Raw genomic sequence first — 26,322 nt, forward strand, 5'->3', positions numbered from 1 at the left:
TCTAACAAGTATGACTTGCAATTTTGACTTGCAGTTTTGACTTGCAATCCCTGATGATTAATGATATTGAACATCTTTTCATGTACTAGTTGGCTATTTGTATGTCTTCTTGGAAAAATGTTTATTCAGTTCCCTTGCCCATTTTTTGAATCAGGTTTTTTTTGTTATTGAATTATATGAGTTCTTTACATATTTTGGATATTAATCACTTATCAGATATTTGTATAAGGGCAGAAACACAATGGACAAAAGATTGAACAGATGCTTCAAAATGAGAAAATAGAAATGCCCAATAAACATATATGAATACAGGAGTATGATTTTAAGTTAGCAGAAAATTAACATATGATATTGATGGCCGATCTTTTTCAAGATTTGGGATTCTAGAACACCTAGCTGACTTGTTCCAGGATATGCTAGCAACTGAACCAAGAACAAGAGTTGATGTGTATAGCTGTTAAATTTGAATATGGCCTCCAAGGTCTTCTACTCTGTTTGTCCATTTTCTATTGGATTATTTGTCTTTTCCTAATGATTTGTAAATTTTTTCTTTTCTCTCTTTCTTTTTTATTTTTAATAAATGTAGGCTAAGCCATTTGTTGGTAATCTGTAATACATATTTTCTAAATCCTGTTTAAACTATTGTGATCAGATTTATATGCATTCCATATGTCTTTGCTGTTTTTCACTTGTGATTAAGTATTGTTAATACCTTATTAGTGAATTCTTTTACTTTCCCAGAAGGTTTCTATCAGTCTTCCACTGAATGCCTTTCTGAGGGACTTCCCCGACATCAGATTATCCCCAGCTATAGCCTAACTCAAGGCAATCTGGATAACCATGGGATTACTATTTAGTTTGACAATTACATTTAGACTAGGGTTCTAATTATGATATTTGGGCTGGATGGTTATTTTTTGTAGAGTGTACTGTGCATGCAGGGTGTGTCATGTAAGATGCTCTGGCAGCATCCCTAGCCTTTACCCAGTTGATGTTGATAACATACCTCCCTCCCAGGTTACAAAAACCAAAATTGTTTCCAGATATTGCCAAATGTCTCCTGGTAGCTAAATTGTTCCCAGTTGGGTACCATTGTTTTAGGAGGCCCAGAGTTCGGCTTTCATTCCTCCAGGAACATGTGGAAATAATCATGGTGACTGTAAAGTCCCCCATCCCTACTGGCATTTTGTAGCTTCATCTTCCTTTTGTTTTAGTTTATTGAGGAGGACAGAAACAACCTGAGATTGTTTCGAGAGTGCAGAGTGTGACATCGCTGTACAGTAACCCATGAGAATTTAATACCTCTCAAATCCATGTTATTATCCCTCCTCTTATTAATAGACACTGTTGAAGCCTTCACTTTGTGATGCCTATCTTCACACTGGAAAAATATGAGCTTCCATTTCTTATAATTAATAAAGCATGTCTAACTTGTGCTTTGTTGTGCTACAGCCCTCAGTGCCCATGGCTACATCTGTAAGGTTATGGGAAAATTATGCAAGGCACAAAAGCACGTAGCACCCTGATCTGATGATAGAATTATGGACACAGATGCAATGCTGAATGTGAAGGCTAAAATGTAGCCCAATGGTACTATCCTGGGGTATAAAAGATGAGGTGTCACTCCCAACTTTTGACTTTCTGTCTTTGCGAATTCGGTAAGACAATTTCTCAGAGCTTCAATCTCTTCAACAACCGAAAAAATAGGAAGAGTGATAAGTAAAATTGGATACGTGAGAATCAAAGTAGAAAGTGTGCCGAGGTAAATTTTACATATATTAGCATTTCAAATGCAATGCATGTATCTGTGAAAGCTTTTCATTAGTTGCTAGATACTATCTCCTTATAGGCTGAGTATTATTCTTAAGCATATGACACTGCTGGAAATTGTCTCTTGATTTACCTGAGGATAAATTTGCAAGAGATTTAACTGGTTTGTGGTGAAGACTTGGGTCAATGAGTGGGCATAAGAAAATGTAAGAAACTTTTCTATAATCTACAAGGTTTTTAGGTTATATTAGGAAGAGAATTTGAACCATTCATCACCCACAAACCTAAGGCAAAAATTCCTCCCTAATCCCATATAATTTTTTCCTACTTTCAAAATCTGTGAGTGTCTGTAACATGTGTACTTTTGCAATAAACAACTTAAGAAAGTTTTGTCCAATCTTGGAGTACTTTTGAACTCTTTAACAAACAATTTCCCGTTATAAAACATGGCCTCATTTCCACATTCATTTGTTAATAGTTATTTATCAGAGATCTATTCTGTGCCAGAAATATCCTACATATTAGACACAAAGACATAAAGAAAATAGATGTGGTTCTTCCTTCACTGATAACAGACTCTTTTTTTGGAAGAAGAAAAAAGAAAACTCATTGCAAATCATATAATGAGTATAATGTATAAAGAATAAAAAAACAATTTCATAAAGAGAGGGTCATACTTTGAATTGAGGGTATAGATAATATATGAGGAAATTATAAAAAAGGTGAATAGAAATGAGTTATATGAAATTTAAGTCAAGAGCAGTCTAAGAAAAGGGGACAGATAATGAAAACTTACAAGAAATAGAAAAATTTGTAAATCCAACAAATTTTCAGAAGGCCAATTTGGTTGTAGTTTGATTATCTGACAATGTTGGAGAGACAGAGACGGTCTAGAGCATGTATTGTTTTATATTATGTACTTTATTGATTTAATTATTTAAAATATTAATTATAGTCCCAAAGAAATCCAAGTTCATATTTAAAAGACACATTACTTCATTCTATTCTTCTTTTTTAAAAAATAACTCGCACAGATGATCAGTTAGAAAGCAGCAAAAGTAAACATTTAGAAACTAAATAGTTTCTTGCAGTATTTTACTAAAGAGATGCTAGTGAGGTGCTTGGATGAGTAAAACAATGAGGTGAGAAAATTAAGACATAATTTGAGGCTAGAATCGAAAGAACTAAGAACTTAGTATAAATAGATTGAACGCAGGGACGAGGAGTACACTCCTGGTAGACAGACACTACCATTTCACTATATTGATTGAAATTTGTTGTTTTTATCAGAGGTGACATCATAAGGTTTCTATTATTATTGTGTTAACTGGGATAGAGTCCCAGGATATACTTCTTGTTTCCTGTTTTATGTTCGTGTTCAGTATCCTGTTTGAATAAAATAAATCTGCTGATAAAACAAGAAAAGTGTATTGATGATTATTTGTGGCAAATATTAGCTTTTTCACAAACTGACCTTGATCTCTTATATAAGAAATTTCCCCAGTATGCATCCTACATTGTCTGATTGTTACATCTGCTTCTGACATAATTTTGCTACAACTCTTACTCTAATTTGTCTCGTTTTCACACAGTACACAATGGGATTCATCATTGGAGGCACAAGTAAAAGAACATTTGCCATGAGAACATTGAAGAGAGGGGAGACATGTCGGACAAACCGATGGACAATGGAAAGGTTAATGATGGGCAGATAGAAGATGATCACTGCACAGATGTGTGAAACACAAGTATTGAGGGCCTTGAGCTGCTCCTTTCGGGATGCAATTCCCAGCACAGTCTTGAGGATCAGGAAGTAAGACACAGCAATAAGCATAAAGTCTACCATAACCCACAGTACTCCAAAAAAGCCATATATGACATCAATTCGGTTGTCAGAGCAGGCCAACTTCATGACATCCTGGTGGAGACAGTAGGAATGGGATAATTGGCTTTTATTACAATATTTCAAACTCCTCAAAGTGAAGGGGAAGGGTAGCACTAGGAGGACACTCTTAAGGGATATCACTATTCCTATTTTGACAACTCTGATAGGAGTAAGAATGGATCTGTATCTCAGAGGGCTGTGGATGGCTAGGAAGCGGTCAAACGACATGATCAAGAGCACTGAAGATTCCACTGCTGCAAATCCATGGATGAAGAATTCTTGGGCAAAGCAGGCATTGGCAGAAATTTCAGGGGCATTGAATAAGAAGATCCTCCACATGGTGGGTAGAGAAGAGAAGGACAGGCCCATGTCAGACATGGCTAACATGGAAAGGAAGTAGTACATGGGCTCATGCAAAGAGGGCTCTGTCTTGATGACCAAAAGGATGGTGCAGTTTCCCAGAATAGCAAAAATATACATGCTACATATGGGGATAGAGATCCAGATGTGTGCATATTCCAGCCCTGGCATCCCAACCAAGAAGAAGGTGGTGATTTCAACATCCGATGTATTAATAATGGACATCATACATTTAAAGGACTCTGCAATGAAACAGAGATTCTTGAGTTGGTAAAATATGAATATCTGGAAATTTGCTAGAAAAAAATGCAGTTGTTGAAATTTCTGGCTCTTTTTAAGCTCTCTTTTGGAAGAATACAATATTTATGTGACTATCATATAGTGAGAAGTGGATGCCAATTTAGACTAAAATCTGCCTGTAGAATACATGAAGAAAATTTCTTTTGGCCATATTTTTCCTATAGAAAAACTAGAAATTCATTTTGTATTCAGATATTAATTTAATTTCATTTTCCCTTTAAGATATTAGTAAACTCTAGTCAAGTAATGTGGAAATACTAATATTTCCCTTTAAAATATTAGTAAACTCTAGTCAAGTAATGTGTAATTCCCTATTTCTTGCTTTCACATTACAGGTAAGAAGTTGGGTAAAATATATGATTTCTAAAATGACACTATGAAGGCAAAAGAATCTCACAACCCAGTATCTTCCTACCTATTCCACAAAAATATTCTTTCACAAGCTACCCTTAGTTCTATTCCCTGCCATCTGAAAATTGTTGGTTATTTAAAAATGCTTTTAAAAATTCCCACTGTTTCCAAATCCTGTATATATTTGTAAGGGCAGTTACTGCAGAGATTATTGACGTATTATGTCTCATGTTTTCCTGACCTGGAATTTGTGATCACTTGTGTAGTGTTGACAGAAGAATGATAATAATGATATAGTATCACAATTTAAGAGAATCTGAATTCTGTTGAAGAATGATTTCCTATTTACATAGTCTCCAAAGGACAATTTTACCAGAGATATGGCCTTTGGAGTCTTCTTCCTTTTGTATATGAAGTTGTATGTGGTTGATTGCCAAAAAAAAAAAAAAAAAAAAAAAAAGAGTGAAAACAAAATAGATGAGGATATCTGAGTACTTACCAAAAAGGGGACATTTTGGAGAACACTTCTGAGAGTAGCTGAAGGATTCCAACAAAGTCCCAGAAGTTACCCAAGGCACTTCCTTATATATAAAGGCTTGCCTCTTTTTCTCTTTCTCAGTCTTGTACCTGCCCAAGAGGCACTGAACCCTTGGGGAATTCCAACCAGGACAAGTCTTTTCTGAGAATAGGAATAAACTTGTGCAGATGCAATAAATACACAGAGATGGTTAATACCAAAGAAGTGAAATAAGTATCTAGACTTTGAATTAGGGACCATTTTGTTTGGAGAGAGGCCTTTAATAACCAGGAGTGGTAAAGACCTGGTAAATCCTGTGAAAAGTCTCTGACACTTCCTTTGGGTTTTTGGCTCAGATATTACTCCTCTGTTCTGAAAAGTGTCAAAGCAGAAATGCTGTGAGTTAAATCAGTGCATTCAAGGAAGTGATGTAGGACAAACACCTTATGATATACATTTTTAGCCTTCTGGTTAACTCCAGGGCCTGTATCCATCCTTCTAGATCCTTACTCCTAGACATCACTAACTAAATATCCCTTAAAATCAACTTATCCAATAGACTTCATTGTCTCCTTTTCCAATTCTGATCTCTTCTTAGGGAGCTATCTCTATAAGAAGCCTTTATGCTTAATATTTAACAAACCCCAAATCTGAGCCCTTTAACCTCTTCTCACTCACATTTTGTTTATAGCAATAGCCAACACTTGTAGAGAATTTAAACTGTTCCACTTATTTTCATTCATTATTGATGATGATTTTGAGTCCTTGGATCTTTTAAACATGACAAGTACACTTATTGTCTTCATTTTACTGATGAAGAAAATGTTCTCAAGGAGGTCAAGTAGTCTCTCCAAGATCATTGTACAGTAGAGGTAAGGTAGGAACTCAGGTCTTCTGGATTCCAGATAACTAAGCATATTTCATGCAATGGGGATGGCCGATCAATATTTATGGAGTTATAGATCAAATGGATGGTAGAATTTTATAGTATTTTCTTCACTCTAAACTGCCTATTAGTTAATTCTAGGGGTTATATGGAACATGTAACCTCACATTTGTTGACCTTTCAACAAAGAAAATACTAAAGGATTCCAGAGAAAATTCTCTTGAAGCAAAAAATGTATTTATATATACACTCACCTTCATTAATACAGAGTCTTGGATGAGAACTAATATTGAGTAGATCAAAGAGAGGAAGTATAACAAAGTATTACCATAACCCTCTACAATAACCTCTCTTTAACTTTTTGAAAGTCACTTTATTTTACACAGGTCCTATTGTTTTCATCCTCCTCAGAGGATGAAAGTTCCTTTGGCTATATTGTCAGGAATTCTCCATCTTCAACTCTTGCTTTGTATCTCAACTTTCCAGTTCCTTCTCATAAAGGAGATGGCAGAGTGCATCTGGGTTTTTATTATTATTGTGTGTGTCACAATTGCAATAATGGTGTTATATGTTTATTGGCTTATTGCCAAACTTTGGAGACTGATTCCATTTGTTCTATGATAATATTAATAAGCTACAACAGGGAAGTTATCACATCTGTTATTGTTATTTTGATATTTCCAGTCCCTAGCATGTTGAAAGGCATGTAGTAGCTTAGTAGATGTTTGTTGAATCAATTAATGAATGAATTGCATTGTAAAACATGGCATCTTAAATCATATACTGTTTTTAACTTCGTTGTCTTTAGTATCTTTCCCATTTGGCTATGCTTGCTATGAAGTAAAAGGATAGATTGTGGTAAATCTAACATCTGTTCATATGGACTTTTACTGTGTAAGCTGGCATTATTTATATTTTTGCATGCATAATTTATATAATCTTATTTTGAAAGTTTTATCCGCATATAGATTATTATTCAAAGATAGAATATTAATAGGCAATAGGATTAATTATGCATATATATCATAATTATTAACATTTGATCATATAAGTTTAAAGCATTTTTTAATAATAGAAAGACATTACAGATTAATTGAAGTTTCTTGGCTCTGTGCACCAAATGTTAATAAAAATATGCATGTCAAACAGATGGGACAGCTTGAGCAATCCCTCAATGGAAACATATAGGTAAAGTTCATTTATTAGGAAAGAACAGTTAAAAACAAAGATATAACTTCAGTTATATTCAGGAAGAGGGTTTCATGACTCTTGGATAGGTGCTGTCAGTGAAGATAACATACAGCTAGGGGCACCTGGGTGACTCAGTGGGTTGAGCCTCCGACTTTGGCTCAGGTCATGATCTCACAGCTCATGGGTTCAAGCCCCACATCGGGCTCTGTGCTGACAAGCTCAGAGCCTGGCGCCTGCTCCAGATTCTGTGTCTCCCTCTCTCTCTGTCCCTCCCCCACTCACGTTCTCTCTCTCTCTCTCTCTCTCTCTCTCTCTCTCTCTCTCTCTCAAGGATAAATAAACATTAAAAACATTTTAAAAAAGATAACATACACCTGGATGCCTGTCTCTATTCTTAAGCATAAGATTCCAGAGATGACTATTTTTCCATAATGATTCACGATTATTACTAAATACATTGGTTTGTAATTACTCGTGTAATGATGTTTGTATTTTCTGGGAACTACCCCTACAATCCCTATAGGCCATCATATGAGCTCATTTCTCATGTATATTTTAATAATCATTTTCCTTAAGTAATGGTTTTGACATATTATTTCTCACTGATATCATTCTGCCAACTTTGGCAGTTCTAGTAGACATCTACTGCGTTTGTTTGCTATCATTTTCATTTATTTGTTTTTGTTTGGTTTATTCCAGTCCATTTCAGCAACTTTCCTAGAAAGAGAAATCCTTATTTTCTCTCAAACATTGGAATCACAATGTTTGAGGTAGTGGCATAGGACTAATTTTATACATGACTAATTTTGCCATTGGCATTAAACTTGTCTCCGTGGATATAGTGTCCATTCTCTTTAGGATATTAAGAAAGCAGTATTCAACCCCTTCCCTAGATCTCTAAGTGGAGATGATAATATGAGTTCTCTCTCCTCTGTTAGATAAGATGTAAGAAGTGTCCCCACTGCTTGTTTATCCAGCTTGTGACCACTTACCATACCATGTGGGTTAGCTTCATTCAGAATACTGACAAAGTAGAAAAGAGAGGTGAAGACAGTTAGAGTTAGTGGTGACCTCTTTCCTGCACTGAAGTATGCTGTAGCCTCCCCCCTTGCAGGTTCCTATAACTTTTACTCCATATCCATGAGCCATTTTAATATCTAAATGTTTTGTTTTTGAGATAATATTATCTGGTTTGTTGTCACTTGTATTGGAGTGTGTACCTCACTAAAGCAAGCTTTTTGATTTTCAGAGTTGAGTGTGGATTAATGATATTCATTTATATTAGAATTAGGTTTAAATTCAGCAGGGAACTTTTAGTGAGATCCTATAGATCTGATGAGATCTTATATATATTTGATATTACTCCATTTTAAAAATTAAATTCTTTTTTCAGCACTTTAAAAAAATTATTTTAGGGTAAGAGAGAGAGAGAGAATGAGAATCTTAAGCAGGCTCTACACTCAGTACAGACCCGGACACAGGGGGTTCCATCCACAACCCTGGGATAATGACATGAGCCAAAATCAAAAGCCAGGTGCTCAACTGACTGACCCACCCAGGTGCCCCTTAAAAATTAAATTCTAAAGAAAGTGCTCATCAAGATAAGTGTACTCTTAATCCCCTTTACCTATTTCACTTATTCCTGTTTCCTCTGGTAGTGACCAGTTTGTTCTGTGTATTTAAGAATCTGGGTTTGTTTTTATCTCCTTTTTAATGTTTGGTCATTTGTTTTGTTTCTTAAATTCCATATATGAGTGTTTGTCTTTATCTGACTGACTTTTTATTTCACTTAGCATTATACCTTGCTACAAATAACAAGATCTCATTCTTTTTATAGCTGAGTAATATTCTTTTGTATACATACATACATACATATATATATATTTCTTTATCATTTACCTATTAAGGGACAGTTGGATTGCTTCCCTATCTTTGCTATTACAAATAATGTTGCAATAAATATAGGGGTGCATATCTCTTTTCAGATTAGTGTTTTTGTTTATTTTGGGTAAATATGCAGCAGTGGAATTACTGGATTATATATGGTAATTCTATTTTTAATTTTTTTAGGAACCTTCATACTTTTTTTTTCCACAGTGGCTGTAACCAATTTACATCCCCACCAACAGTGCACAGGGGTTCTTTTTTCTCTGCATCCTTGCTAACATTTGTTATTACTTGCCTTTTTGATTTTAGCTGTTCTGGTGGATATAAGGTAAAGGCTCGTGGTAATTGTGATTTGCCTTTCCCAGATGATTAGTAATGTTGAGCATCTTTTCACATGTCTGTTGGCCATTTGTATGCCTTTTTTGGAAAATGTCTCTTCAGTTCCTCTGGTCAATTTTTTTTTTAACGTTTATTTATTTTTGAGACAGAGAGAGACAGAGCATGAATGGGGGAGGGGCAGAGAGAGAGGGAGACACAGAATCGGAAGCAGGCTCCAGGCTCTGAGCCATCAGCCCAGAGCCTGACACGGGGCTCTAACTCATGGACCGTGAGATCGTGACCTGAGCTGAAGTCGGGCCCTTAACCCACTGAGCCACCCAGGCGCTCCTCCTCTGGTCATTTTTAATCAGATTATTTGTTTTTATGTGTTGGGTTCTATAAGTTCTTTATCTGTTTTGTCTATTAAACCCTTAAAATACATATCATTTGCAAATATCTTCTCCCATTCAGTACATTTCCTTTTTTTTATTGATAGTTTTTTTTACTGTGCAAAGGCTTTTTATTTTGGATTAGGGTCTAACGGTTTAATTTTGCTTTTGTTTCCTTTGCCATGAGGATACATATGTAGAAAAATGTTTCTATAGATGCTGTCAAAGAAATTACTGCCTATGTTTTCTTCTAGGAGTTTTTTTGGTTTCATGTCTCACATAGACCCTTAATCCATTTTGAGTTTATTTTTGTGTATGGTGTAAGAAAGCAGCCAGTTTCATTCTTTTGCATTTCACTGTCCAGTTTTCCCAATACCCATTTGTTAAAGAGATTATCTTTTTTCATTGTACATTTTTGCTTTCATTATGGTATTAATTGACCCCATAAGTATGGTTGTATTTCTGGGCTCTTTGTTTTGTTACTTTGATCTATGGGTCTATTTTTGTGCTAGTACCATACTGTTTTGATAACTACCACTTTGTAGTATATTTTGAAATCTGGGATTATGATACCCAGATTACTCCATTTTAAAAATGATGTCTAAGTACTATTTACATAGCTTTTATTTTCCTTTCTGTTCCAGTTAGTTAATTTGTAGAATAGGTGAGTTCCACATTAACAGGGTTCCCCAGACATAGTTTAATTTGATTCTTTGGATTTACTATCATACATTTTATTCATATTTGCAAAATTGATTAGAACCATGTTATTTTTTAAGTATTACAAAGTTTATGAAAAGTAGATTGCAAATGAAATATAGTAAAAATGGAAAAGTACAGCAGTTTTGATGGTTTTTCACAGTGATACAGTTATGAAAGGCACATATTCACATTTGACCTAATCATCTAAGGATGGCTAAATCCACCTGTTTAGGCTTTACAACCACATGTACAGGTATCTCTGTATGTAAATATTTACATGTATTTGCATGTACTTATTTGTTGTTCTTCTGTATATTAACAGAACAGTAATTCAACTGTATCTTTTTCATTAAAGGATGTGTAGATTTAGTCCCCTTAAGGCTACCAGTGTTCCCAAGCTATCTAAGAGGAGCCTGCTTTTCCTAGAACCTCTAGAGCAAGCATGCACATCCTTCATAAACACTTAGAACTATTTTATTCTCTTAATCAAGGGAAATGGTGAAAGCACACTTCCAAATAAGAACGCTGATAGACATAAAAATATTTATACTTGTATTTTAGTGATTTATCATACAGCTCTTATTAAAGTGATTTCTAAGGCTATAAAGCCACTCCCTCTTCTACAGGTACAGAAAAATCATCTAGATCCCATAGCAGGGCTTTGTCAAATAGAAAATTTGCTATTAACATAAAATGTTTAATAAACACAAGAACAACTAGGATATTCCAGGTCCTTTGCTGGGTATTGACAAAGACAGAAGTGAAACTCTGCTTCTTTTTTTTTTATTTATTTAAAAAAATTTTTTTAATCTTTATTTTTGAGAGAGAGAAACAGAATGTGAGTGGGGGAGGGGTACAGAGAGAGGGAGACACAGATTCTGAAGCAGGCTCCAGGCTCTGAGCTGTCAGCACAGAGCCTGACACAGGGCTGGAACTCACGAGACACGGGGCTTGAACTCAGGAACCGTGAGATCATGACCTGAACTGAAGTCAGACGCCCAACCAACTGTGCCACCCAGGCACTTCATGAAACTCTGCTTCTTAAGTCACTCATACATTGATTAAAAATGTAGACAATTTAAAATAAATTTAAAATACTGTTTAAAAATTTAGATTTAAATTTAAAAATTTAAAAGTACTATCGTTTAGTATCATAACAGTAGTAAACAAAGAATGTTGTGCAGACTTAGGTAAAGCATAGTTAACCAATATACACTTAAAGGAGGTCATTTGTGGAGTCTATTGCAAACTATTGAAAATATAAATAAGTGAAATATCTGCTTATCTATGTTTTGAATTTAATTTAAATTATTTTATGTATGTGAGCCTTACCTCTCCAAACACATCTCACAGTCCTATAAGGCAGAGAATTTTTAATAGATTATATGAATTGCTGATCACATACACACACACACACACACACACACACACACACACACACAAATGCATACACACTAGATATTCAGAACTTGCTGATTCTTTTGTGGGTAAGTGTGTGAGCTTAATCTTCCAGCACATTTTAGTCACTGCTGATTATGCCTGTGATAATTAAAGCCACAGACATGTTATTTTTTTTTTCTATTTTTGTTTAGAATCATATTTTAAAAATCTTTTAAGTCCTAATTAGGACTGCACTGCTATTAAGGTTGATAGATAGGTGGTTGCATAGAGAAATAGCAATCAGAAAAGAGGTGGGACAATTAGATATAAGAAGACTATAACCCCAGGCCTAACGTCTAAGACATCTTATCTAGATTTTGTTGCTGCTTAATTCAATCAATAACTTGACATTTGAGGGCCTACTTAGTATAGGCAGTGTAGCTTTGCGTTCAGTCTCTATTCTGTCATTACTATCTTCAGGTTCCTACAATTGTTCAGAAATTGCTGAGTTGAGTTTTCATTGTGGCTGACAATGCTCATCAACCTTGTTATCACATAGTTTTGCCAGGATCCGATTTCTAATCTGCTGACTCATCACTGAGTATACAATGGGATTCATTAGAGGGTACCAGAAGGAAAATATCAGCTATAATGGCCCTAATGACTGGGGAAACATTTTTTGGCAAAGCGATGAAGGGCGGCCAAGGCACATAGAAGATGAACACAGCACAGATGTGGGAGATGCAGGTGTTGAGAACCTTGAGGCGGCCCTTGTGTGAGGCAATGCCTAGAATAAGTTTCAAGATCAACATGTAAGACACAGAAATGCACCCCAAGTACAATAAGGATGTAAGAGCCACAAAGAGTCCATAGATAACATTGACCCTGTTGTCAGAACAGGCCAGCTTCATGACATTCAGGTGGAGGCAGTAGGAGTGGGATAGAAGGCTTTTCCTACAGAATTTCAGCCTCTTTAGAATAAAGGGGAAAGGGAGGACAAACATGATACATAATGCAGCAAATATGAGGCCGATTTTAAAGACTCTGGCACTGGTCAGGATGGAGGTGTATCTCAGAGAGCTGTAGATGGCTATGAAGTGATCTATGGACATGATGAGAAGAACTGATGACTCTATAGCTGAGAATCCATGAATGAAAAACTCTTGGGCAAAGCAGCCCTTGGGGGAAATTCCAGTGGCATTGAACAAGAAGATTCTCAGCATGGTTGGAAGGGAGGAGATGGAAAGTCCCAGGTCAGAAAAGGCCAGCATGGAGAGAAAATAATACATTGGAGCATGCAGAGAGGTCTCTGTTTTTATGAAAAAGAGGACAGTGCAGTTCCCCAGGATGGCAAGGAGGTACATGAGGCAAATGGGGATCAAGACCCAAATGTGAGCATGCTCCATGCCTGGGATCCCAATGAGGAAGAAGGTAGAGATTTCCATTTCAGAGGTGTTCAAGACTGACATTGCAGGAATGTGAGGGGCTCATAATATGAATCTCAGAAGAGCCTTCCTGAAATGGCCTAAATAGCTTAGCGTATGCTTTAAAATGTTGGTGTGAAATCTTAGGATTGCACTTTTTTTTCTTTGTATAAGAATTCTTGGACTAAAACAACATATTTTATAATATACTTGTAGGAGTAATAGCAGGACTCATATAGATAGGATATGAAAAGAAACATGAATATAGATTAATATGCAGTAATTGCTAGCAGATAGATATTTCAAATATTTTAAATGCTTTTCCTGATCTCATTATACAAGAAGGAAGCAGTAAATTTCACAGCTTCTATAGACATCTTTTTAAGGATTGTCATGCCTTTAAGTTTGAAACCTGTTTGGAGAAATATAGGATCAAAGAAGGATGTCACTTAGACCAATTGCATTTATAGTTATAAATGAATATTAATTTTTAAAAACAGTTTTCTTTCAAAAAATGGGGCTAGCAAGGGTTAACATCCATATCTAAAAGGATGAAGGTAGACCTGTATGTCACATTTTATGCAAAAGTTATCTCAAAACACATTATAGAGCTCAATCAAAAAAGAGCTACAACAATAAATGTCTTCGAAGGAAACTTAGGTGGTAAGTTTTTGTCATCTGGGGTTGTGCTGTCTGTGAGGTCACTGCTGCTCTTTGTCTTCCCTCTGGCTTCATAGAATCTCATATAAGCAGATATCGTTTTGATGTGCACTAAATGAATGAAAAGTTATACCCTCAATGCAGAGGTATGTATAAATTAAATTTATAAATGTAATTATATGTATAAATTAAATCATAAAATGAATTTTATGCAAAACCCACCTTCACACCATTGCTTAAAAATCTGTGAACTCATAGTTTTTTGTTAGAATTGTACAGTTCCTTTCTGTTCATATGTAGAGAGAAAATGTAAAGAGATATTTAAACCTATAAAGAAGCATGCTGAGTTAGGACAGACAATAGAGCAAGTAACTCCTAGTGGTCCCTATAGCCTTCTTACTGATGCCCCTGCAAACTCAGTAGTTTTGCATGTCTGCGCCCAGAAACACCTATACTAACCTGTGAGGCAATAACTCTATCATTCAGCAAACATGTCACCCCACAGCCAGCCAGATTCCAGTACCTGCCTCTGAATTTCTCTCTGTGCCAGGTTAGTGATTCTGGCCTAGACTTGACTGGTTGCTATCATTTAGCAGGACTCTGGACTTCTACCATGCATTTACAGAATTGTTGGACTTTTTAGAGGGTTAGGGTAATGGCATCCATCCTAATCACTTGGAAACCACAGCCAGCCAGATACCGTGTGAAATTTTTGCTTGAGCTGGTACAAAGGCAAGTGGCAGCTATGAACATTTGGAAACTTACCAGTAAGTTGGTAAGTGGTTGTACCCACATGGCAGAGTAAAGAGGAAATGGAGGTGGCATGCAGTCACCAGAATTTCACTGCTATGTAGGCACAACAGTCCATCCTGACCTGCAGAGTCTAGTCCTGCCTTCCTGCTGCTTTCCTATTTGCCCAGAAAGCTTTGAGGATTCCAGCTCAGCAGGCTGTACCCAGAGAAAAAGAAAACTCCCTGGAGGTGAAACCTCAAGAACCCAGGAGAGTCATCCAACCCCCTGTAAATGAGATGAACTCATCCTTTTAGCAAAACACCCCTTAAGCCTCCTCTACCCCCTCTGGCAGAATATGCTCCTGTCTTCAAAGGTCAAGAGCATCATGTGAATACTCTTAGAACAGTTTCACAGTGTCTGATAACTATGCCTGTATGTGTCTGCCTCCTTCACTACACTTTATCCCCTTAAACTTATGTGTGTTTCCTTCTACAAACTGACAAGGTTTTGAACATTAAATTTGCATCTAGTATTTTCAAATATGGTAGTTTGCAACTGCATTCAGACTTCACTGTGGAATTTTATAAACATAGAGATTTCTAGGCCTACTCTAGAGTCACTGAATCTCTTTACTTGATATTCATGGTATAGTCTTTGCATTTTCTTCGTATAGTATGTGTATTAGTTCCTATGATTATTATGTTATATATGAGTATTGTTTTCACTGTAAAAGTGAAATTGTCAGTTGCATTATATGTACTATGAGCTCTCATTAGACTTAACAATGAGCATTTTAAGATAAACGTAACACTCTTCCATTAGCTTAAAATCAATATCTTTTTTAACTTTTTTAATTTTTTTTTTTAAATTTTTTTTCAACGTTTATTTATTTTTTTTGGGACAGAGAGAGACATAGCATGAACGGGGGAGGGGCAGAGAGAGAGGGAGACACAGAATCGGAAACAGGCTCCAGGCTCTGAGCCATCAGCCCAGAGCCTGACGCGGGGCTCGAACTCACGGACCGCGAGATCGTGACCTGGCTGAAGTCGGACGCTTAACCGACTGCGCCACCCAGGCGCCCCACTTTTTTAATTTAAAAAAAAAAATTTTTAACGTTTATTTACTTTTGAGACAGAGAGAGACAGAGCATGAATGGGGGAGGGTCAGAGAGAGAGAGAGGGAGACACAGAATCCGAAACAGGCTCCAAGCTCTGAGCTGTCAACACAGAGCCCGACGCGGGGCTCCAACTCACGAGCAGTGAGATCGTGACCTGAGCCGAAGTCGGACGCTTAACTGACTGAGCCACCCAGGCGCCCCTAAAATCAATATCTTAAAACAATAGTTTTTGTTTGACTCTGATGCATTCATGAAAGCTCTACAGTTAGCAACAGTCCAGAGTTTTATCTTCAGTATGAAAGGACCCAGGCAGAGCTTGTGGAAAAGGCCTGCACCCAATACTTCAAACTTCAAAGGACAGAGTCTTAGGTAACTTTCAGTGGGTTGAGTTGTGATTTCCAGAACTCTTTTCATTCAATAGACAATATTTCATGAGACTGTTAACCCAAGATCCAACAGAAGAGTTCATTGCATAGGACTGGCTGAACTGATGGGTAGCATCCTAATATGTTGTTTGGAATATTGTTAATGTTATCATCTTGTTCTATTTTCTGAATATATAAGGAGGATTTTTCTTTCTCTTAAGCTATTTCCAACCAATCATAATCTAGTAGACTCTGCTTTTGTAAAATGCAATGAAACATTTTGAAGTTATAACAGATTCTCATTGAATCCTCAGTGTTGAGGAACTCTTACTGAGTGTCTTTGCTTTTCATACTACGTGTATTTGCATAGGTGCAATAAGATCCTGTCCTCTTTTCACCAAGGTCTGATTTGGAGGATTGGTTATGCAACCAAGTCCTTTCCTAGAATGTCATATTTGAAAATGTTGCTCATTTAATCAAGTATGACTAGTGACTTTTAGTGAACGAAGTTTGACTGTATAAAATCTGTCCTGACAAAGCCCTGTTACTTGGTTTATAGGCATAGCCAGTAAAACTGGTAAGGGAGATCACTTCCATGACAGGACAGGATACTGGGACATTTGGGGGATCTGAGTAAAGGAAATACTGCCCAAATGTATACATACCTGAAGGAGTAATTTGGTGAAGACAATTTCTTGGTTATAGCTCCCTATTCTGGATATAGTGTATGATAGCAGCTTTTAAACATCTAATCTGATTCTGTATGGAAATCTCTAGCACTGCAAACTCAAGAAGGCCCATCTGGTATATCATCATTCTTTCTGCATCTGTGTAAATAATGAGATAAAATCTAATGAAAGCCCAATCAAGAATAATCTTTCTTTGAAATTATATTTAATTTAATTTAATTTAATTTTTTAATGTTTATTCATTTTTGAGAGACAGAGAGAGGGACAGAGTGTGAGCAAGGGAAGGGCAGACAGAGAGGGAACACACAGTATCAGAAGCAGGCTCCAGGCTCTGAGCTGTCAGCACAGAGCCCAATGCAGGCCTTGAACTCACAAACTGTGAGATCATGACCTGAGCCCAAGTCAGAGATTTAACTGACTGAGCCACCCAGGCACCCCTGAAATTATATTTTATTTAAAATGGGGGAGACTATACAGGAAAACGTGTGCTTCCGTGGGAAGCTACATTTTTATAGCATGTTCTTATGGGTTATCTGATTTTGATATGCAGGGACTTGGTATTTTCAATGCTTTTGAGCTATTTTCCAACTCTGTAAGTCTCTGTAAGTTGTAGATACTAACAGCAACAAAGTAATTCAGGTAGGTAGACCAGCAAATAAATTCTGACTGGTGGAGGGTCAATAGGCATGTCTCACAAAGTGAAAGAGACTATTTGTAGTCATTTGACAAATAATGTCAACATTCCTATCTATAAATATTTTATATGGGATCTCCTTTGAACATTTTGTATTATTTGCCTGGTTCTTTCATTAAAAATAAGTTAAATTAGATCTCTAATGGATGTTCATTTTATGCCATTGTGAAAGCTATTATTTTTACCTTTTTTGAAAATTAGTCCTTTTAAATTTTATCTATCTATCTATCTATCTATCTATCTATTTATTTACTTTTAGAGAGAGAGCATGAGAAGGAGAGAGGGGCAGAGGGAGGAGGAAGAATCTCAAGCAGACTCTATGCCCAGAGCAGAACCTGATGCAGGGGCTCAATCTCATGACTGTGAGATCATCACCTAAGCCAAAATCAAGAGTTCAACGCTTACCCAACTGAGCCACTCAGGCACCTTGGCTTGTTTGCTTTATTTATTTATTTATTTATTTATGAGAGAGAGAGCATGGGCATGAGCGGGGGATGAGAGAGGGAGAGAATCCTAAGCAGGCTCCATGTCCAGTGTGGACCCCAATCAGGGCTCCATCTCATGACTGTTGGGATCATGACCTGAGCCAAAATCAACAGTCAGAGCCGAAATCAAGAATCACATACTTAACTGACTGAGCCACTCATGCACCCCTGAAAATTGGTCTTAGTCACGGTTTATATCTGTGCCTGAGAGAGAGGCAAATCATATACATTATAAAGAGCTACGACATTTAGAACTCCCACAGAAACCGGGAAGACAGGAAACTTTCTATGATGTATAACATAGTGATATTTTTAATGCTCAGGAAGAAAATACTGAAACAAATGAAATGGGTGAATGAATTAAATTCTTCTTATATTTTTGTTAACACTGCATGTGTTTATTGTTTGTTTTATTGGTTCTATGTGTGCTCATATCATTGTCCATTTCAATTTTAGTTCCTGAGGGCATAGGCATATTTAATAAAAGTCAAAACTATGAATTGGAGAGCACTATTTTATTTATTTTTTTAAGATTATCGATTTATTCTTGGTGGGGGGGGATACCAGGGAAAGGAGAGAGAGAGAGAGAGAGAGAGAGAGAGAGAGAGAGAGAGAGAGAATCCCAAGCAGGCTCTATACTGACAGTGCATAGCTCAATGTGAGATTTGAACTCATGAACCCACAAGATCATGACCTGAGCTGAGATCAAGAGTTGGACATGTAAACGACTGAGCCACCCAGGCACCCCTGGAGAGCACTATTTTAAATGAAGAGGCAATCCTCTGTCACTTCTGATTGCTATCCAATTGTTATATAAATGTATACTGTTAATTCTCAAATGAATATATAGGATATCACTTTAAGTATGATGAAATTGACAAGCATATATTGTGTTCATGAGGCTGGTTAAAGCAAGCTAGGTGAAAGTGGACACTTAGGATACAATTTTATATTTATATATGAGCCATACTCTTAAATCTTAATCCAAAAACATTGCAAGGCTGATTCTTCAATCTTAATAAACATGTTGGAAAGATGGTATTGTAAAGCAATTAATATATGGTGTGATTCCTTGTTGATTCATTCTGCTTGTTCTGTGTCATTCACTGATTGAGATTTCATTGTGGTTAAGCATCGCTGTCAGCTGTGTTTCTGACACAGCTTCCCTAAAACCATATTTCTTATCTGTTGGCTCTTCACACAGTATACAATGGGATTCATCAATGGAGGTACCAACAGGAAAACATCAGCCATGAAGATCCTAACTATTGGGGAGCTGTGTTTGGCAAACCGGTAGATAACAGTTAGAGAGAAAATGGGAACATAGAAGATGAGCACAGCACAGATGTGGGACACGCAGGTGTTGAGGACCTTGAGCCTTTGTTTCTGTGATGCTATGCTCAATACTGCTTTCAGTATCATCATATAGGACATGAAAATAAATCCTAAGTCTAGGGTGCCTGTGACAGCCACAAATAAGCCATAGATGACATTGACCTTGTTGTCAGAGCAGGCCAGCTTCATGACATCCTGATGGAGGCAGTAGGAATGGGAAAGGAGGGTCTTCTTACAGTATCTTAGATGTTTTAGGGTCAAAGGGAAAGGGAGGATCAACAGAACATTTTTGAAAGAAAAAGCAAGCCCAATTTTGGTGACTCTGGCACTGGTCAGGATGGAAGTGTATCTCAGAGGGTTGCAGATGGCAATAAATCGATCAAAGGACATGATGAGAAGAACTGATGATTCCATAGCTGAGAATCCATGAATAAAAAATTCTTGGGCAAAGCAGGCATCAGGGGAAATTCCTGGAGCATTGAACAAGAATATCCTTAGCATGGTAGGGAGAGATGAGAGGGACAGTCCTAGGTCAGAGAGAGCCAACATGGAGAGAAAATAGTACATGGGTTCGTGCAGAGATGGTTCTGTTTTTATGAAAAACAGAATGGTACAGTTCCCCAGGATGGCAATGAGGTACATGAAGCAAATAGGTATGGAGACCCAAATGTGGGCATGCTCCATCCCTGGGATCCCAATCAGGAAGAAGGTAGAAATTTCAGTTTCAGAGCTGTTGACGGTGAACATGACAGGTGAATGAGGGAAACAAGATGAGAAGCTTGGGAGAGGCTTCCTGAAGTGCTGCAAATAGACTGGCTCAGATGCCTGACTCTACCATTTTGGAATCATTGAGGTATTGTGAATCCAAGGGATATGCACATAATTCTTAGGTATAAACCTAAATGGAGAAACCTAGGAAGAGAAGTATTCATCAATTTCCATTAAAAACAAAAACTGAGAGAGAAGGAAAACAAATTTATATCAAAATTGAACATTACAACAGAGGTTATAATAGGTATAAGTTCTATACAAGAGCTGATTGGTCAACTAAGATAATTATATTCCAACTGGAGAACTTGAAACTTTCACTTTTTAATGTAAATATTATACTTTACATACTGTTAAAATTTCAATTAATGTACATAAAATTCAGAGATAAAATAACATATTTTTATACAATGTCTTCTAACATAGACATAGGTTTTTTTCCTTTCTTCTAATTTCCTTTTATGCCTTTCAGAAACATTTGGTAATTTTCTCCACAAAGATCTTACATCTTTTGTAAAAAAATTTTTTAGAATCCTTATGCAATTATTTATAAGAGTATTTATAAGATCATTTATTCTCTATTACTTTTCTATTTTTCATAATGATTACTGGTCACATAGAGGAACACTGCAGATTTTTGGCATAGAAGCCTGTTATAAGCCTGTCTATGCTGGCCATTCTCTTTTTGTCTCCTCCTTCCTACCATAGAGTCCTGAGTGTCTCCTCATCTTCTTTTTGCACCTTTGGCCATATATACACGTCTGTAAAGAGATCCTTCAGGAAACCCTCTTCAATTGACTTCCTCATGTGTCTCTGTGTCTTGCTGGCACATGGTCTTTCATTCCTTTTAGTTAAGATTTTCTTCACCTCCTCTAGTCTTTAGGCTGTTATCTGCGGTGCAAGATGGGGATTTGCAATTAACTTATTTTGCTTGTAATTTAGTATTCTTAACCTGAAAAGCCATGTATTTTTTCAGCATTGAATATCTTCTGCCATTATAATTTTCAACATTGCCTACTAAAATATATCTAGTTGGAACTTGTTGAAACTTCCCAATCTAACTTCCTATTTAGATTGCTTCATATCTTCAAACTGTTCATTTGGTTTTTTTGCATTTTGGTGAACTCTTTAGTACCACTTCTTATTTACTAATTCTGTTTTCATTTGTTACTGGTCCCAAATGTATCCCAACTATTGAGTTTTATTTCAATTACTCTATTTTCTTTTATAATTCATATTTATATTTTCAATTTATATCTACCTACCCCCATAATTTTTCATTCATTTTATTGTTATTATGCCACCTTCAAGTTTTGAGGATCTTAAGAATGGCTGCTTCAAAATTCATTTTAAATTGCTTTAGTTTTTCTTTTCTCATCAGTGAATGCTATTATCGAAATTGTAGAGTTTTTTTTTCAGTGTTAGTCTTCATACATGTTTCAGAATTTTACTTGTAAGCGCACCTTGAGTGAAAATTTCCTTGTCTGTTTGATGATTTATTTTGTTCATGCCCCATGTTTAGATGTGGCAGTTGACTCTTCCTCACTTCCTTAAGGTTGTCAACTGTACTAAGTCTTTTTATAACGGTTAAAGGATACTGTTTCAAATGAGAGTTGAGGACGGTTTTGCCCTTCCCATCTCCCACCCTCAACTATCTCAAGACCTGGCTTGTTATGGGGAATAGATTTGAGCTGTGACAACACCTATTTCTGCTCTCCATGTGGATTAACAGCTTCATGTCCCAAGTAGGGTAACCACTTGGTAAGGGTAAGCCACATTGGTTTCTGGATTCAACTTCAACACATAATTATGTATTTTTACATGGCATCTCATCTCTCTTTCTCTCTCTCTCTATCATCTATCATCATCCATCTATCATTTAACATCTATCAATTATCATGTATTTTCTATCTATTTGTCTATCTAAGGAGCATGGCAATATCTCTTTATTATTTTTATCTTTTATTTATTATTACTACGTGTGTAGAGTAAAATGGAAATTGACATACCAAATTTAGCTCACTATACCATATTGAATAAAATTCTCCATCAAAACTTCAATACAATTTAAAAAATATAACCTGTTAATGTTCAAGAAAAATGGTTTTGAGAATTGTTTGATCATATGCTATTTGTAAAATAATGAGTTAATGTATTAATTTATTCAATGATACACTAGAGCTAATTGCAGGCTTCATCATCAATTTTTGTCATGAGGAATTTGATAATGTCTCTCAGATCTGAACTATTTAGGCCATTTCTTAGTACTTCCATTCTTATTTTTACATACATCTTCAACCATTTTGTCACAATGATTCTGTTGTCATGATGGAAAATACTTAAAAGCTCATGTTCCCTTTTTTCTTAACTATTTTTTTTCCCTGGAATTCATCTCTCCTATAATCTCAAATGCCAAGCATTGTAATCCACCTTCAGTTTTCTCTAGGCTATTGTTGCTTCTTGATCTTTCACTGCCTTCTGAATGAGTTTTCTGGACGAACCCCACCTCCAACTTCCTGTATTTATTTTCCTCTGCCCAAATTACTTCCACTTCTGGGTTGTCTATAAACATTTTAGTGACATTTATTCCCGTTAAGAATGAGATGTGTAGGAGACAGACAATTAGAAAGAAATGCCTAGGAAGTTTTGCATTATATAATACATTATTTGCATTTTTTAATAAAGTAAAAAACCTGTCAGGTGTTTGGATATTGTTCACTTTAGAGTTTGGCAAACTCTCATACAAATTCATAGTAAAGTAATGAATAAACTGTACTTTCAGTGACTAGTTTGTGACAGCTGTCTGCCTAGACACTAATCCAGTTGTGTCAACAACCAATGAAGGGCTATCCGTTAGACCTAGTGTCTTCAGATTCCCCAAACTTGCTTCTGACGTTAATCTGGAAGGAGTAAGATTAATGTTTAATGAAAACTGAAGTTTTATTTTAACAAGGATTGTGTAAGGGGTTTGCTTGTTTGGTTTATGTAACCACACGGAGTTATTGGATCATTCCCTTTAGAACAGATAGCATCAAAGCATGTTTACTGTCAGATTTGTTGAGCTAAGTGAGACGTTTGAGAAATGTTGCTTTGCTGCCCAGGGTCCCTCTTCTGCCTAGCTTGTCTTTGAACTCGCCTACTTCCATCTTTACTTCAGCACCCTTCCTGCCAATGTCTCCATCCCTGCTGCAGGCAGTTCTTCCTGGGCTGTAGAGGGGACTCTGCTCTTTCAATTTTCTCCTAGATATTATCTAGCAAACTTTCTCCCATACTTCATAAGTTGTCAATAACTTAGCACTGGTTTTGCACAGTAATCATGTAATAATTTTGAATCTTTTAATCAATTTAAGCATTTTGAGATCTGAGTTATTAATTTTTCCATACCAAATCCCATTAATAACTTCGTGTTTATAAGTTCTCTTAATGTAATAAAAACTTGTTTACTGATAAATCAAAAAAATGGAGTAATAACATTTTCAACAAGCACATTATTTATTCTTCACTATCAACCTCTACTTCTCCTAAATTAATATATATATGTATATATATATATATATATATATATATATATATATATATATATATATTTAGAAAGTGCTATATGTCTCTGGAAGAGCCATTTTATTTGCTTTGAAGTGTGACATTTTTAAAGAGTCTACAAGAAAGTAAAACACTGCACAGAAAAATTTCTAGTATGTTGTTTTCATCTCAGAAGGGCCTACCCAACCCTATTCTGTACTTTGCAAAAACATAAAAAATGCAGTGTAAGTAACAGATACAGAATGTCTTTAAAGGATGGATTTAGAATAAAGTTTACTGTTTATATGGAAGTTTTAAATAAGGTTGTTTATCATGTTCTTTAAGTTAAAGGTAGAGTGATTTTCAATGAAGTCATTGGGACTACTTCAGGTGTTGACTATATCCTGATATTGAAGCAGGCATTGAACAGTGAAATCATGATAGCTTACCAGGGATAAGAGATGCATCTTGTGGTTACTGACTGATAAAATCATGAGGGTTTTCAGGTACTTACCAAGGTGTTGGCCACTGCATTTATATTCTTTAAGTTCAAAAAAGAGATGAACACAGGATGAAGTCACCCAAATCCCATTTGATAGACACAACAAGGGTTGATCATGACAGTTTGATTCTAGTCCTTCTACCTGGATGCCCTTTTAGCATAACAAAGGCCTCTGGGGATGACAACTCTGGAAATTATCCAGAAGGGTTAAAAAGCCCCCAGACAAGTCCTTAAATGAATTAGTTCAAGGAACATTCAACTGAATTCCCATTATGCATATGAATTAGCCATTTATGTTTAAGGCCCTAAGAGGCCTCTCCTGTTGCTCCAAGCAGAATTGATTCCTATGTCACCTCCAATTTTAGAGACTCTGTAAGTGGCTTTTCTGGAAGAGTGTCACATTTTGTTTTCCAAGGTCATTATGTTTGTGCCTGTAATTGAGTGTTCAGATTCAGTTTTGCTACTGCTGGTAAATGCACTTTGTACCTTATAAAATAAATATTAGTCTTCTTTTCTCATTCAAGAGCATTTGAATTTATTTTTAGAAGCCAGTCAAGTATGCTCTTTTAAAAAAAATTAGTTATTAGTTTGTGGGTGTGCTTTCTAAATTAAAGAATATAGCCTTCTATTTTGATGTGCTTGCAAATAATTTTTCCTCTTATGTCACTTTCATTTGTCTTTGTTAGTGATGGTATCATAGGCTAAGTTCTCTTTGAATCAAATACTGAGGTGAATATTTGTACGCAGAGTTTATTGGTTGAGTGCTCTCAGGTTAAAGACTTATGGGGAAAGAATGAAGTAGTGGAGAGAACTTTGAATTCCATGCAATGGTAACAAAGACTACACTGCCTTGGCAATCACTACCTCTAATCCTGCTGAGTCCACATATGTGAGGACAGAAACACAACATCCCCTGTGATCTATTTTGGGGTGGGGAGGGGGAGGATGTCGCAGTACATATAAAGGCCTTTGAGTCAATGTATATATTGAATATATGAGAAAATCTCCAGCAAAAACAAAATATGAGGATGGAAAACATTAAAAAAAAACAAAAAATCTAATCTACGAGTTCGTATGTCATCATTTTAATGGGAGGTCCTGGAATAAGGGTTACCTAATTATGGATTTTTAAAAATCCGTATTAAACATATTGTGAAATTTTAAAGGAATAATGATAAAGATAGAATGATAAATGATATTAGAGAAAAACAAACATCTAAAAATAATATGTTTGACTACAAAGCAAATATAATTAGATGTGGGTAAGATATTGCAATAGCTAGACAAGAGTTTAGAAGACAAAGGGGTTAATGTTTTCTAAGTACTTAGGTGTAATTAATTTAACCTAAGAAGTTACTCGAGGATGGTTTTCAGTAAACTAAGTGAATTGATAGAAGAATACATGAACCCTAATAAGCAATGCAAAACCATAAGGTAATTAAAGTAAGTCCCAGGAGGTCATTTGTGCCACAAGCTAGAAAGCTTCAAGTCTAGTTTGGAGAAAGACTGGAAGAGCTCTAATAGGGCAATATCTAGAGGAATAAGTAGATATCTAAGATTTGTATTGTACTTAAAAATTTTAAACAATGTAAGGTGATTAAGGGAAGATAATTCAAAGAGAAGAGAAAATTAATTTAAAAACTGAAGAACATTTAAGTAGTTATGCAAATAAAATGGGTATGCAATAATTATGTACTATGTATATGTCCATAGTCATAAAATTAAGACTATTATTTGTATATTTTCAATTTAAAAAAAATTTTTTAAACTTTTATTCATTTTTGAGAGACAGAGAGAGAGAGCATGAGTGGGGCATGGGCAGAGAGATAGGGAGACACAGAATCCGAAGCAGGCTCCAGGCTCTGAGCTGTCAGCACAGAGCCCTACACGGGGCTGAAGCTCCTGGATCAGACCGCGAGATCATGGCCAGAGCTGAAGTTGGATGCTTAACGGACTGAGCCACCCAAGCGCCCCAGTATATCCTCAACTTCAAGGAAAAAGTATGAGAAGTTTCTCTGTGGTAACAACTTGTAAGTAAAAATATAGTCAGTCAAAGGAAATTTCATGGACACAAATACACTAATTTTACTAGGCCA

The 26,322-nt window shown here is 36.1% G+C and overlaps 3 protein-coding genes across 3 annotated transcripts; all 3 read right to left on the reverse strand.

Moving 5' to 3' along the window:
* Positions 1–2,801: 2,801 nt before the first annotated feature.
* Positions 2,802–4,663, reverse strand: LOC101092395 (olfactory receptor 51A4). Its single transcript, XM_003992800.5, has one exon. It carries the CDS (start codon positions 4,241–4,243, stop codon positions 3,299–3,301), a length of 945 nt encoding a protein of 314 aa, XP_003992849.1. The 5' UTR covers positions 4,244–4,663; the 3' UTR covers positions 2,802–3,298.
* A 7,121-nt stretch (positions 4,664–11,784) lies between these two features.
* LOC101081923 (olfactory receptor 51A7-like) lies at positions 11,785–14,195 on the reverse strand. The gene has a single exon (XM_011286668.4). It carries the CDS (start codon positions 13,403–13,405, stop codon positions 12,515–12,517), a length of 891 nt encoding a protein of 296 aa, XP_011284970.4. The 5' UTR covers positions 13,406–14,195; the 3' UTR covers positions 11,785–12,514.
* Positions 14,196–19,008: 4,813 nt separating this feature from the next.
* Positions 19,009–20,474, reverse strand: LOC101082181 (olfactory receptor 51A4-like). Its single transcript, XM_011286667.3, has one exon. The coding sequence runs from the start codon at positions 20,182–20,184 to the stop codon at positions 19,243–19,245; it is 942 nt and encodes a 313-aa protein (XP_011284969.1). The 5' UTR covers positions 20,185–20,474; the 3' UTR covers positions 19,009–19,242.
* Between the last annotated feature and the right edge of the window lie 5,848 nt (positions 20,475–26,322).

The sequence above is a fragment of the Felis catus genome, chromosome D1 (assembly GCF_018350175.1).
Source record: "Felis catus isolate Fca126 chromosome D1, F.catus_Fca126_mat1.0, whole genome shotgun sequence".
Taxonomy (NCBI): domain Eukaryota; kingdom Metazoa; phylum Chordata; class Mammalia; order Carnivora; family Felidae; genus Felis; species Felis catus.

Coding starts and splice junctions, on each gene's coding strand:
- LOC101082181 (XM_011286667.3), bottom strand. CDS start 20,184: ATGTTCACCGTCAACAGCTCTGAAACTGAAATTTCTACCTTCTTCCTG.
- LOC101081923 (XM_011286668.4), bottom strand. CDS start 13,405: ATGTCAGTCTTGAACACCTCTGAAATGGAAATCTCTACCTTCTTCCTC.
- LOC101092395 (XM_003992800.5), bottom strand. CDS start 4,243: ATGATGTCCATTATTAATACATCGGATGTTGAAATCACCACCTTCTTC.